Raw genomic sequence first — 13,726 nt, 5'->3', positions numbered from 1 at the left:
CTCTTGCTCAAATATATAAAGCCATGCTGAATACAAGAGAGCTCTTCCAGAAACAAAGTATAAATAAAATTCAACAACCCTTTTTGGAACAGTAGTGTATCAAAAAGTATTTTTAAACATGATTTTGCATGCCATCTTTGTCTATAGAGTGTTTGTATACTCTATAGTATATCTCAGTCATACTATCCCATGCATTTAAGAATGGAAAGGAATAATGTCACAAATAAAATAAACTTGTCTGTGTTGTTTGCATTTGAGATGAGATTCTGCAAAAACTATTTTTATAACTCCTAAAACCATTATGAATAGAAGCAGGCACTTTCAAAGGTGATGCAACTGAACAACAGACAACAGAAAATGTGTAGTGGTGGAATGTTAAAATTTTACTGCCTTCAGGTGTTTCAACCACATTTTGAGCCTCCTGTCTTCTTTTTACAAATGGTAGATTTCAAAACAATCTTTTCATAGCAAGAGCCGAAACATCAGTGCATGTTGTATAATAAAAACAATTCAATTCAATTGCCTTTTATACAAATAAGAGTGCCCCGAAAAAACTTTAAATAACTAAATGGCAAACCAGAAAGAAAAAAAAAACTGATTTTGTCAGATTACCCATCCCTCCTCCAAAGAACATATTACAATTGTTGTCTTGTGGCACACAATGGCCCACCATGCAGCTCACCAAAATGAGCCCATACCAACATTTCTCAGATCTCTATTTATCATGACTGTTAGAGGTCTGGAACATTTTTTTTTCATTATCTTGTACTCCTCATTACTAGTACTTATTTTAATCAGACTTCTCTTTTTCTCTCATATGCAGAAAGACGACACTGAAGACAAAGAGTCCTGCCATCATAGAGAAGGCACTGGCATAATATGGGAAGGCAGAAGGGATAAAGCGCTCATATTGGGTATGCTGCAGGGGACGGACAGAAACCTGTGGAATAACAAAAGAATCAATAAATATCAAGATTTTTTGTTAATTGCAACAGAAATTGTTGAGAACCCTAAATATATTTATAGAATGTTTTAAAGAGAATTTTGAATCTTACCTGGGTTGAAGAGTACAGGTGTGTGTAGCCCAGTCTGTTGTAATCAACTTTGAACTGAAAAACTCCATATACATCTGGAAGCTTGAACTGTACACTGTATTTTCCACCTAAAAAGGAGTCATGTATTTTTAATGCCATTCATCAACATACACTACAATTTAAACATTTGGGTTCAGTAATATTACAAAGCAGTAATATTGTGAAATATTAGTTTAAAAACTTTTCTAAAATATACTTTTTCTAGCTGAATTCAGCATCATTACTTCAGTCGTTAGTGGCACATGATCCTCCAGAAATCATTTGGATATGGTGATTTTAGCGCTCAAGAAACATTATATTGTTTAAAACAATATTTTTGTGGAAAAAGTTTCTCTCTCTTCAGGATTCAGGATTGCTAAATAGAAAGTTTTTATATAAAAGCATGTATTTAAAATAATAATCTTTTGTAACATTAAAAAAGTTACAATGTCACTTTTGATCAGAAAGGATACCCACTTTCCACCAGACAGACCATGATTACGCAGCACCTGAAAATAGTCCTCAGCACACTCCTTGTGCAAGCAGGTTGTCATGTTGATGGAAAGTAGCCTATTTTCAGGCACTGTGTAATATCATTGCACCTGCTGCATCCATGGTACGGCAGCAAAGTTCCTTGGCTAAGCTAGGCTAGCGGTGGGTGCGTCCGACAGAGATTATGGCACGCATGGGGATAAGAATTATCTAATTCTAAGGATACGATGAATAAGCTAATGTCCCAAGACGTTGTGTTGTCCCAAAGCACATTCCTTTAATGTGTCCTTGCTAAATAATGGCATTTAAAAAAAGTCTTAATGATAATAACATACCATTTTTCTTGAGGTAGGTCCTAACAAATGGATCAATTCTGACAAATTCCAACTGAATGTCATCTCCATCAAAGGGCACCCACTTTCCACCAGACAGCATTTCGATCACAATACTGTATTCCTGTAGAAACAATGCAGACAATATTAGTAGTAAGTCACATTGCTCTTGTTTGTTGAGCATACCATGTTTCGTTGAAAGAAGAGTTAATGTTAGTCAATTTCTGAAGCAAAAATTTCTTCTGAATAAATAAGCAAAATATTTGCTTGTTTCACATTCACAAAACAAAAGACACTTCCAGTGTCAAAACGGTCAAATTATGATATCAAATGAGCCAAAATGTGCTATGGCTCACCACAAGGTCAGTGATGGTATAGGCAGCAGGGGGTGTGCTCTCTCCAACTGGATGATGGGTAACAGCCCCAACCCTCAGAACACCAGCCTCCTTAAACACCCAGCGGGACAGGGCCTCAGCCAGCTCCTGGTTACCAGTCTGTTCATATCTAAGAATATAGACTTGCATTATAAAAACTCTGAACAAATGCAGAACCTCCTTCAGCATGGCAGTTAGTTTAGTTGAGGGCCTTAAAGTATATTACAACAGCTTGTCACCCAACGATAAGCACTGTTATTAAATTAAATTGACGTTAGTGAGTGGGATACATCTTACAGATCCATTTTGCCATAACACCTTGTCAATAGTTAAACGATGAAATAAATTGTTTGAGTAAATCATGGGGTAATTTTACATTTTTGGGTCAACTATCATAGAAAACATTTTGAAAATAGCATCTAATCAATATAAACTATAATCTTTTTAAACCTAAATATGTTGTATACCGTATCTGTGTAAATCTCTAGCTGAGGCAATCTAGTTCTGCAACAATGATGCATGCTCATCCCTAATGTTTACAAACCTATAATTAGCCTATATCAATGTAACATAACAGACCTCTTTGACCCAGGGGTAGCCTTCTGGACAGGGGAGTTGAAGAAAGCGTCACTGAAGAAGTGCAGTGACCCGCTAAAAACAACACGCGCATTGTTTCTTGCCTGCAGACCAGCAATTAGGAGGGTGTTCTTTCCGACTGCATGAGGATACTGGAAAGCAAAAAGGGAACTGAGGTGAGTGAGAAATGATCAAAAATTTAACATTAAAATAGTTTGGCTGTCCTCAAAAACCACACTTTCAAATATTTACCTGTGTGATGGGACGATCAGGGAAGTAAGAGTATGATGTAGAGGATCCGGTCAGAATGTCCAGTACCAGAGAATTATCTGGGTCAGCCACCATGCTGAGGAACAGTGGTAAATTGTAACTTGATTAGTTTCATTTTTTACAGTAAGCAAGTAACAGGGTATCAAGAGGCCACTTACCCAACACCTTTGAACAGGACTGGTTTATCAGTGGGCTTGCCAACTATAGTTGGGGCTTTAAGAAGATTCTCTGGACCTGCAACAATCAGTGTGTGCTGTACAAAAATAAAGAATTAAACTTTAATACACATGATAAGTCTTAAAACAAAGATACGAAACTGTGGTGTCAATGTCAAGAGAGTAAAATAATTACAATTTCATTTGACATGAAACAGCAACTTATAATTAAAATATTGTTAAAGATATTTTATTTGTTTACCTGCATGTCATGCAACCATTAACCAATACAACAGAACTTTTTAAAATGTTAAATTATTGAAATAACCTAATCCAAAGGGGAATTACTTTCAATCAAGGTGATTCGGCTGATGATTAAAAAAACCTCCCTGGCCCTAAACCAATGACTAAATGGCAATCGGTTAAAGCCAAAGAGTACAGTAGGCGACATCAGCTAAAGCAACAACAAAACAATTCTCACGTTGAACATTTCATTTTACATAAATAGTTTGAAGCTCTTTTTTTTCTCCTTCAATTACTTACCTCACCAGGATCAGAAACATCATAGTTATGGTGGTCAATGACAGCAGTTTTCTCCTCATCAAATTCAATCCCACATTCACTACCTAGCTCTCTTAGAGGGTCGCCTGCCAGAATCATAGTAGTAAAAGTATTACATTGACATCAACAGGCTAATATGTGTACAGGGTACACTTATGCAAAACAAATACAGCACTCACCGATATCAGAACTGGCAGCAACAAGAACATTTCCTCCACCATCAATGAAGGATGTTATGGTCTCTACGTTGATGTTGCCCCCAAAATCTGTTCCATTGGAAATTTGAGAAAACATAAGAGAAAGGATATTCAAGCACAAAATTGCAGCATGTCTTGAAATCAATGTTAAAGGGTTAGTTCACCCAAACATGAAATTTATGTCTAATGACTCACCCTAATGTCGTTCCAAATGCAAATATCACGTGATTTCAGCAGTTTGACCCACGATCCAAATCATGAATCAATAAGCTGATTCATGACCGTTTGAATCTTCATTTGAGGTTTGAAAAAAAAAAAAAAAACGCGGATGACAATGCTGAATAAAGTTGTAGTTTTTGTTATTTTTGGACCAAAATGTATTTTCGATGCATCAAGAGATTCTAACTAACGTCACATATGGACTACTTTGATTATGTTTTTAATTCCCTTTTGGGGCATAGACAGTATAGTGTGCATAGACTTAGATAAACTGTCGGACTAAATATAAAATATCTTAAACTGTGTTCCGAAGATGAACGGAGGTCTTATGGGAGTGGAACAACATTAGGGTGTGTCATTAACGACATAAATTTCATTTTTAAGTATAACAGGCCTCACCTTCCACTGCTGGAGAGAAAAGGATGAGATGGTCGTAGAGGAACTGGCCATACTTTATCAGAGAGAGACCAGGATCATCAGCAGTCTTAAAGGTAAGGTCAAACCCACGGTCTGAGAACAAGAAGAAGGTTATGGGCTAAAAAGTTGTATTTATGGGTTAAAACACACACAAAAAACGTGTAATACCCTTCTGTGTTAGTACAGGTATGTTGGTGCAATTAGATTCACATATTCAACTTATTATAAATTAACATATTAAACATTATCTGGTGCAAATGTACAAATTTGAAGGGTTTTAATAAAAACGATAGATATAATTTAATCCGTAGCTCACCTGCTAAACTGCGGAAGAAGATTGAATGAGTGTCTCTGATGTTGGGATTGTCTAGCAGAACCAGAGTCTTTCCGTCTCCTAAAACTGCCTGCAACATTAACACCACGGACAAAACAAACAGAGTGCTTTTGCTGAAACCGCCAGACAGTGTGGGAATCATTGTATCACTCCGTCTTTTGCAGGTTAATGTTGCAAGTGTCGCGGTGTCCCTCATTGATAAGCAACCCATCGCCATTTTCCTCCTTTGGACAACGTCAGCGCTAACGCGGATGCGAACTCTGACCCAGAGCTGCAACCAATCGCGTGCTGCCTCATGGACTCATTAATATTATAATGTCACAATCATCTTCCACACTTCTTTTGATGGAAATCAAAAATCAAAATCAAAAAATAAAACATACATGCAGCTGGAACAACTATTTGTACAAGCTTGTTTCCAAACTAATAATCTTTGTTAATTTTATATTTTAATTTTAATTTAATTTTAATTGAATTTATGCGAGTGAAATTATTATTTGTATTGATATATTTGATGGAAATATAGTAGTTTTGTGTTGTTTATGTACAAACAAACAAACTAGGCAATCTTTAATTTTGATTTTACGACCAACAGGGGTCAGTACAACGCAATTGCTTTTCGGTGAGCAGGCCTCGGTTGGTGGTGTGTGGAAAAATATTTCCAATACATTTTATAAAACAATGTGATGATAAGGTGATGATCTGTAAAGACTTATTATGTGTTTGTTGGTTATTTAATACATTATACATATAATATTTGTTTGCCAAAACAATGCTCTATATATCAGCCTTAAATTGTATATGCTTTAACTTTTATTTATAATTTCTTGAATTTAGCATTTTGTGGCATTTCATGAAATAAATTACTTCAAATTACTAATTATTCATAATTTTACTGTTTTACATTTTGCTTGCAAGTTCTATTGTGACAGCTTACCACACAATAGCTGCCTCCGAAACCTGGAAAATGCTGCCTTCAGGACACATTTGAAGGCAGGAAGGCATCAAGCAATGTCCGAATTTAATGTTTGCTTTACATCTTGTCTCTTGAGATACCTTCATCTGATCGATTTTTAAGGCAGCATACCTGTATCCTTCGCTGCATTTGATATCCCACAGTCCTGTGCTTTCCATTGAGTGACAGTTGAGCTGGGGGGGAAAGATGGTGTCCGAAAGTTGTGTTTGCTGGTCAGTTTGTGTGTAAATGTATGTTCCCTTTCGAGAGAGGTTCCTCGTATTACGTAAGGGGAAAAACTCCTTTTCTCGAGAATGTGAAGCAAAACTTTTAATAAAGGTATCTATGTAAAGCGCAGTGAGCTGCACGGCCATAGCCCAGCGCGAGGAGCGCTCTGATTGGCCGGGCTGCGGCAACTGCAGGAACCTATGGTGAGGCGGCTGAGAGGAACGAACCAATGGGGGGCGTTCCAGAAGCCCGCCGAAAAAGGTGCTTATATTTGCATACAGGAGGCTATATAAGACCCTAATTCGCCATAGGTGTCAGATTTTATCTCCTTCAGCGATACCTTCGCTGGTCTCCGGAAGAAGCACCGCCGTTGAAAAGGCACCAGCGGAACCTGCAGCTGAGGACGACGGACTCCCTCTCCGCCTTCTCTGCCGTTCCAGCTACGCCATCCGGCGTTATATATCCTTTAAACTGTGTCTATGTTGAGTGTTATATGTGTTTGTGTGTGTGTTGCCGCTGCAACGCCACTTCTAGAGCTTACAGGCTTGTTCTACTCGAGGACTCTCTCGTTCCGCCGCGTCGTTAAGCGCCGCGGAAAGACGGAGCTCTTCTCACTCTCCCTCTGCTCTCGTCCCGTCGCGCTGAATAGCGCCGCGGAAAGAGAGAATGTTAGAGGACATGAGCACACTCAAGCCGAAGCTCTCTTCACTCTGCCGCCGCCGCGGCTCTTCTTCCGCCGCTGCCACAGAGTTGTTCCCACTCTTCTCTCATTCCGTCGCGCTACAGCCGCGGACAGAGAATACTAGAGTGAATAGGCGAACTCGAGCCGAAGCTCTCGTCACTATACCGTCGCGCTGAGGAGGCGCCGCGGACAGACGGAGTTTTTCCTCAGTCTTCCTCTTCTCTCGTCCTGTCGCTCTATCGCCGCGGACAGAGAATACTAGAGTGAATAAACAAACTCGAGCCGAAGCTCTCGCCGTGCTAGAAGCGCCGCGGACAGAGTTTTACCTCACGCTTCCAATTCTCTCGTCCTGTCGCTCTATCGCCGCGGACAGAGAATACTAGAGTGAATAAACAAACTCGAGCCGAAGCTCTCGCCGTGCTAGAAGCGCCGCGGACAGAGTTTTACCTCACGCTTCCAATTCTCTCGTCCTGTCGCTCTATCGCCGCGGACAGAGAATACTAGAGTGAATAAACAAACTCGAGCCGAAGCTCTCGCCGTGCTAGAAGCGCCGCGGACAGAGTTTTACCTCACGCTTCCAATTCTCTCGTCCTGTCGCTCTATCGCCGCGGACAGAGAATACTAGAGTGAATAAACAAACTCGAGCCGAAGCTCTCGCCGTGCTAGAAGCGCCGCGGACAGAGTTTTACCTCACGCTTCCAATTCTCTCGTCCTGTCGCTCTATCGCCGCGGACAGAGAATACTAGAGTGAATAAACAAACTCGAGCCGAAGCTCTCGCCGTGCTAGAAGCGCCGCGGACAGAGTTTTACCCCACGCTTCCAATTCTCTCGTCCAGTCGCTCTATCGCCGCGGACAGAGAATACTAGAGTGAATAAACAAACTCGAGCCGAAGCTCTCGCCGTGCTAGAAGCGCCGCGGACAGAGTTTTACCTCACGCTTCCAATTCTCTCGTCCAGTCGCTCTATCGCCGCGGACAGAGAATACTAGAGTGAATTAACTAACTCGAGCCGAAGCTCTCGCCGTGCTAGAAGCGCCGCAGACAGAGTTTTTCCCCACGCTTCCAATTCTCGTTCTGTCGCGATATCGCCGCGGACAGAGAATACTAGAGTGAATAAACAAACTCGAGCCGAAGCTCTCGCCGTGCTAGAAGCGCCGCGGACAGAGTTTTAACTCACGCTTCCAATTCTCTCGTCCTGTCGCTCTATCGCCGCGGACAGAGAATACTAGAGTGAATAAACAAACTCGAGCCGAAGCTCTCGCCGTGCTCATTCTACCGCCGCCGTGCTGAAGCGCTGCGGACAGAGAATACTAGAGTAAGTTAGACGAGCGAGCTCGGGCTGTTGGGGATGTCAAGAACAATGTCGCTGCAGCGCGCGCTTACTGTCAAGGAAGTTGTAATGGCTGCCTTGTCATGATAGCGCGCGCCCCTTCCACAGCGCGTTGCTGACTAGAGCGCGGCTTACGTCATAGCACGCGCTCACTGTCAGAGCATAAGGGCGTCGGAAAATGGCTGCCAAGCTAAGCCCTTTTTTCACTCTATCACTTCCAGTCCCCTTTATTCAGGCGGCTGGAAAGGTTTTTACACTGTAGACAAAGTGTCCACTACACAGTGTGCACCCCTACATAAGCACTGTTAATTCAGCCTCACAAAATCACAAATAAATCCCGCCGCGGCCGGATTACACCATATAAAGTCAACTAGCCTTATTGCAGTCAACTAGCCTGTGGTCAAACACGCTTGTCTGCATGCGCGCTTTCAGTCTAGACTAGAGCATAACGGCATTGTGGAATGGCTCACATACCACCCGCACTTCCTTACATTCTCCCAGTTCCCTTAAGTTAAGTGACTGGAGATGAAATATTGCAGTCAACTAGCCTGTGTTAAACACGCTCGTCTGCACACTAATGCTGTGTGCGTTTACCCCTGTGGATTTGCTCACTGGTTTGCACCGTGGGTATTCTACGTAGGTTGTGCGCCACTGCACATTGTTTACACTACACACAAAAGAGCTTTCTATGTAGGAAATGTGCCCACTTTACAGTCTGCACTCCTGCACCCAAGCACTTTTCACAAAGTTCGCTCTCGCACACACAATATAAATGTGAGGCGTGCGCCCACTGCAAAGCCTGCACCGCCAAAACTAACACTATCCCCACAGTGTTACAAGCAGTGTTACAGCACAAGCAACCCGGCTAACAGGCCCCTATTACTAAGCGGCCAGCCCCCGAGTCTAATTCAACCCCTGGCTTTACGAGCCAGGCCTGGCAGGCCATTCCTGGTATATAATATTGGGTGTTGAACATATAAAACGAGGCTCTCGCTACAGTTTTGCTCGCAGACCCCGCGATTCAAGCCGTGGTCGAGCCCTCTGTAAGAAGCAGTGTCAGTCACGCGCTTCTCGCTGAGGCATTGAGACTGTTAAAGGAGAGAGCGGCGAAAACAGTACACCCGACGCTAGCGAGTCAGGTTTTTACTGTCGCTAATTCCTCATGCCGAAAATGGGTGGCGGTCTCAGGCCCATTTTCCAGGCATCTGAACAAAGCACTTATGACACGCTCGTTTCAAGGTGCTGACGGTGAAACAAATCCTCGCGCACATTCGCCCCGGGGATTGGGTTTTCTCAATAGATCTGAAAAACGCATACTTCACGTTACGATAACCCCCCACCCCCACTACAGGCCATTCTTGAGATTCGCCTTCGAGGGGCAGGCTTATCAGTACAGTCATTGTCATAGACTCAAGACTTACGGCATAAGAACCACCACGTCTTGATAATGTACATAAAATCGCTAGGGCAGCCGAGATCAGACTCTGTTCACTGCATGGCTAAGCATCTCCTTTTATGGGCAGAGCACAATCTGAGCTCCCTAAGGGCGGCTTACATGCCAGGTATTCTGAATCAGGGTCCGGACATGTTATCCAGAGGACCCATGTCCCCAGGGGGATGGTCCCTTTACCCGCAAACAATTCAGCTCGCACAGCACACGCTGCCCAATATTTTTTCTGCAAACGCAGGGATGCCCTGGCCCATGTTGGCCCAGACTCCCTCTATATGTTCCCTCCGATCGCGATCCAGCTGCAGCCTGTGCTTTTTAATAGCCCCACTTTGGAAGAACCGCACATGGTTCTCCATACTGTTTCAGCTGTCAGACACAGCCCCATGCCTATTCTGCCAATGAAAGGGAAGGTCTGGCATCCCAATCCCGAGCTGTGGGCCCTCCACGTATGGCCCATCAACGGTATCCGGGAACCTCTCTGACAAGTTATGAACACTATTTCGGAAGCTAGAGCCCCTGCTATCTGGCAGCTCTGCTTTGAAGTGGTCAGTGGTTTTCTAACCAATGTGCTACGCGAAACATCGACGCACACTCATGCGAACTGGCGGAACCGCTCGCTTTCTCCAAGAGCTAATGGATGCGGGTCGTCCCCCCTCCATACTCGGGGTGTGTGTCTCCGCCATAGCAGCTAGCCACGCTCCGATCGCGGCACATTCACTAGGGAAAAGTGATCTTATTGTGTGTTTTCTTAAAGGGGCCAGGAGATTCAGCCCTCCTTGCCCCTACCTCGGTCCCTATTTGGGACCTCGCCATGGTTTTGGAGGCCCTGAAGGGTTCCCCCTCCTAACCACTTCAGAACACGAGCTTGAAGCACATATCACTCAAAACCGTTTTTCTGCTGGCTGTGGCCTCGGTTAACCGAGTGGGTGGCTTACCTGCACTCTCCGTGAGCCCTTCCTGTCTTGAGTTTGGGTCCAGCAACTTCAAGGTTGTGCTCAAACCGAGGCATGGTTTTATGCTGAAAGTGCTATCAACCCCTTCAGTATGCAGGTCTTTGCACTGCTTAACCCGCGTCTCAGAGAGAATAAGACGCAAACCTATTCTGCCCAGTCAGAGCATTGAGATTGTATCTAGAGCGCTCCGCCCCCTTCAGGCAGTCGGATCAGCTCTTCATTGCTTCGGTGGCCGCACTAAAGTTTGTGCTGTCATGAAACAGTCTCTCACACTGGATAGTGGATGCAGTCCCACTAGCATATAGGTCCAGGACCTAACCTGTCCTACAGGCATTTAAGCCCACTCCTCTAGAGGCATGGCCTCATCTTGGGCTTGGTCGTGTGACATTTCTTTGGAAGATATCTGTGCGGCGGCAGGCTGGGCCTCTCCGTCCACTTTTATCAGATTCTACAAGTTGGAGGTTCCAGCTCTACAAGCAGGGCTTCTCTCCATCTAGGCTCTATCTTGACCCTGGCAAACAGATTGCCTTACATTTTGGCCTGTACACATTAGTCCTTAAGCACTATTCATTCATCAAAAGATCCGACTATGTCCGATCAGCTGTTCAAACGAACCGACTCTTCCGGTTCTTCATTCCCCTTATAAGCCGCCTCTGTCGGTGTCTCGGGGGTTTATAACATGTGCTTTGGGTATACTGGGTCAGTCAGCACACACGGCGCTTTACATTGTGTTCCCATACGTAATACGAGGAACCTCTCTCGAAAGGGAACGTACTCGGTTACTTTCGTAACCTCGGTTCCCTGAGAGAGAGGAACGAGTATTACGTTCCGTGCCGTGTTTATGCTTCTCAGGTATCGCTTCAGTCGATCTTAAAACCTGACACCTATGGCGAATTAGGGTCTTATATAGCCTCCTGTATGCAAATATAAGCACCTTTTTCGGCGGGCTTCTGGAACGCCCCCCATTGGTTCGTTCCTCTCAGCCGCCTCACCATAGGTTCCTGCAGTTGCCGCAGCCCGGCCAATCAGAGCGCTCCTCGCGCTGGGCTATGGCCGTGCAGCTCACTGCGCTTTACATAGATACCTTTATTAAAAGTTTTGCTTCACATTCTCGAGAAAAGGAGTTTTTCCCCTTACGTAATACTCGTTCCTCTCTCTCAGGGAACCGAGGTTACGAAAGTAACCGAGTACGTTTTTTACGAATATTTTTCACTTCTGATGTCATTTCTAGCGAGAAATGACTAATGTAGTAATTAAATGTGTGTTTAGTTCTCACCAAAGGTCTCTCCATGTAACGTTAGCTGCATGTCATTAAACTGCTACACTGCCTTAGAAGTCTGTCCGAAATTGTTTCGTGAGGTGCCTTAATGCACAAAACGCTGCCTTACAAGTCAATGTCTCATAAGGCAGCGAGGCAACAAGTCAGCTGCCTAGGTTTTCGAACGCAGCCAATGTGTCTCAATACAAATGGTGGAAAATGCTCCGTTTCTCTTTAGTTAACTGTTCCCTTTGTTCTAGTTTCCCACAACTATAAGTTGTTGTCAAACTTATTCATTTAACTAGCACACCTGTTCATAATAAAGTTATAATATTAATTTATTTTAACTGACTTTTAGCATTATAATCTGCCTGGCCTGCACACAAGAATATTTGTCTAAACTACAAGACCACACACCTGTCGATTTTTGCTGCTTATTTGTTGTTCATGCATTGCCTTAATTATATTTATGTTAATAAATAAAGTTATATTTTATACTTCACCCACCTTCTTCATTCCTGGGTTAAAATGTGACAGTGCTATACCGGAGGCAAAAAGATGGATTTTGCAGCCAAGTTCATTGATTTATGTATTTACGTGCTATCCTAAATTTTAAACTTCCTACTTCTGAAGTTGTGATTTTGAGCGTGTCACATGCAAATTTTGACTTGAGAGGGCATTCATGGCAGAAACTAGTCTGTGAGGACCTCTATCTTGGAGCGCTCCACCCACTTTTGTCAACTGCTGTAAAAAATGAACTTTAATGATGAGACATTAAAGTCTCTGTATTGGATACAGTTCCCTGGAATTACAAAATGTTGAGAAAGGAACCTGGAGAGGCGATCATCTGGTGTCTGCAGTGCATTTACCCTCTGCTGATGCCAGCATTAACAGCCACTGCAGAGCCCGAGCTATTTCTACAAATGATCCTGGGATATTTAGAGGAGCTAATCCTGCCCAGCTCAAAGCCATCATTGATACTGGACCTGCCCAGCCTAAAGTCTTCATTACTGTGGATAATACACCCACCATGCATCACTCTGCCCAGGCTAGTTTGTTCCTCTGACCTGCCTTCACTAGTGCCCGTCAGTCCTTCGGGCTCCACCACTGTATTTACCATTCAAGTTGTTTCAGCCTCTGAGCTTCTGGGCACCAGCTCTGCCTTGGAGTGTGGATCCCCTAGCTTTTCTCTTCGGGTCACTATTCCCATAATTCCACCACGGCTTCTTACCCTCTTGGCTCCACCTGGGACAGTTTTTCTTATGGCTGCACAACTGGATTTACCATTGAAGCTATATCTGCCTCTGAGCTTCTGGGTAACAGCTCTGCCTTGGAGTGTGGATCCCCTGGCTTTTTGCTTCGGGTCACTATTTCTGTAACTGCACTTTGACCCATCAACCAGTCTGCTCCATCTTTTCTTCTCACCCCCTTGGCTCCACCTGGGACAGTTGTCCTTATGGCTTCACCGGGCACCCTCGTCCCTCCAGCTCAACCGTGGTCAGACTTCGCTCTGCCTGCTTCCAGGCCTCTCGCTGTGCTTTCTCCCTCCACCCCTTAAACTCGTGCTCTGCCTTCCCTCTGGATCCGCCTTAAGCATGGAACATACTCTGCAAGAACAAAGAAATTTGGTCGTTTTCTCGAGGTGGCAAGAACAAGAACAAAGTTCGTTCTTGCCAGTACATTTCATACTTCACGAGAAAAGCAGTGAAGATGATCGGCACGATTATCTGCGTTTCTCCGCATTAACCACGCCCACTTTAAATGTATGACCAATCACACAATAGTTCTCGGACACCCGCAAGAAAAAAGTTCTGCTTAGGCGATGTGTCGGGAACAAGACCCGACACATTAAAGGCTGCAACATACTCCAC

The 13,726-nt window shown here is 43.8% G+C and overlaps 1 protein-coding gene across 1 annotated transcript; it reads right to left on the bottom strand.

The window, feature by feature from the left end:
* Positions 1-362: 362 nt before the first annotated feature.
* On the bottom strand, positions 363-5,256 carry ddost (dolichyl-diphosphooligosaccharide--protein glycosyltransferase subunit (non-catalytic)). The gene is made up of 11 exons (XM_067447255.1): positions 4,983-5,256; positions 4,649-4,759; positions 4,013-4,099; positions 3,816-3,919; positions 3,276-3,370; positions 3,100-3,193; positions 2,851-2,999; positions 2,254-2,401; positions 1,901-2,021; positions 1,056-1,162; positions 363-940 (listed from the first exon to the last, which is right to left on the bottom strand). Exons 1-11 carry the CDS (start codon positions 5,215-5,217, stop codon positions 791-793), a joined length of 1,401 nt encoding a protein of 466 aa, XP_067303356.1. The 5' UTR covers positions 5,218-5,256; the 3' UTR covers positions 363-790.
* Between the last annotated feature and the right edge of the window lie 8,470 nt (positions 5,257-13,726).

Source organism: Pseudorasbora parva, chromosome 6 (genome assembly GCF_024679245.1).
Source record: "Pseudorasbora parva isolate DD20220531a chromosome 6, ASM2467924v1, whole genome shotgun sequence".
Lineage (NCBI taxonomy): Eukaryota > Metazoa > Chordata > Actinopteri > Cypriniformes > Gobionidae > Pseudorasbora > Pseudorasbora parva.
The sequence above is the reverse complement of the archived record's forward strand: the minus strand, read 5'-3'. Positions and strand labels throughout refer to the sequence as shown.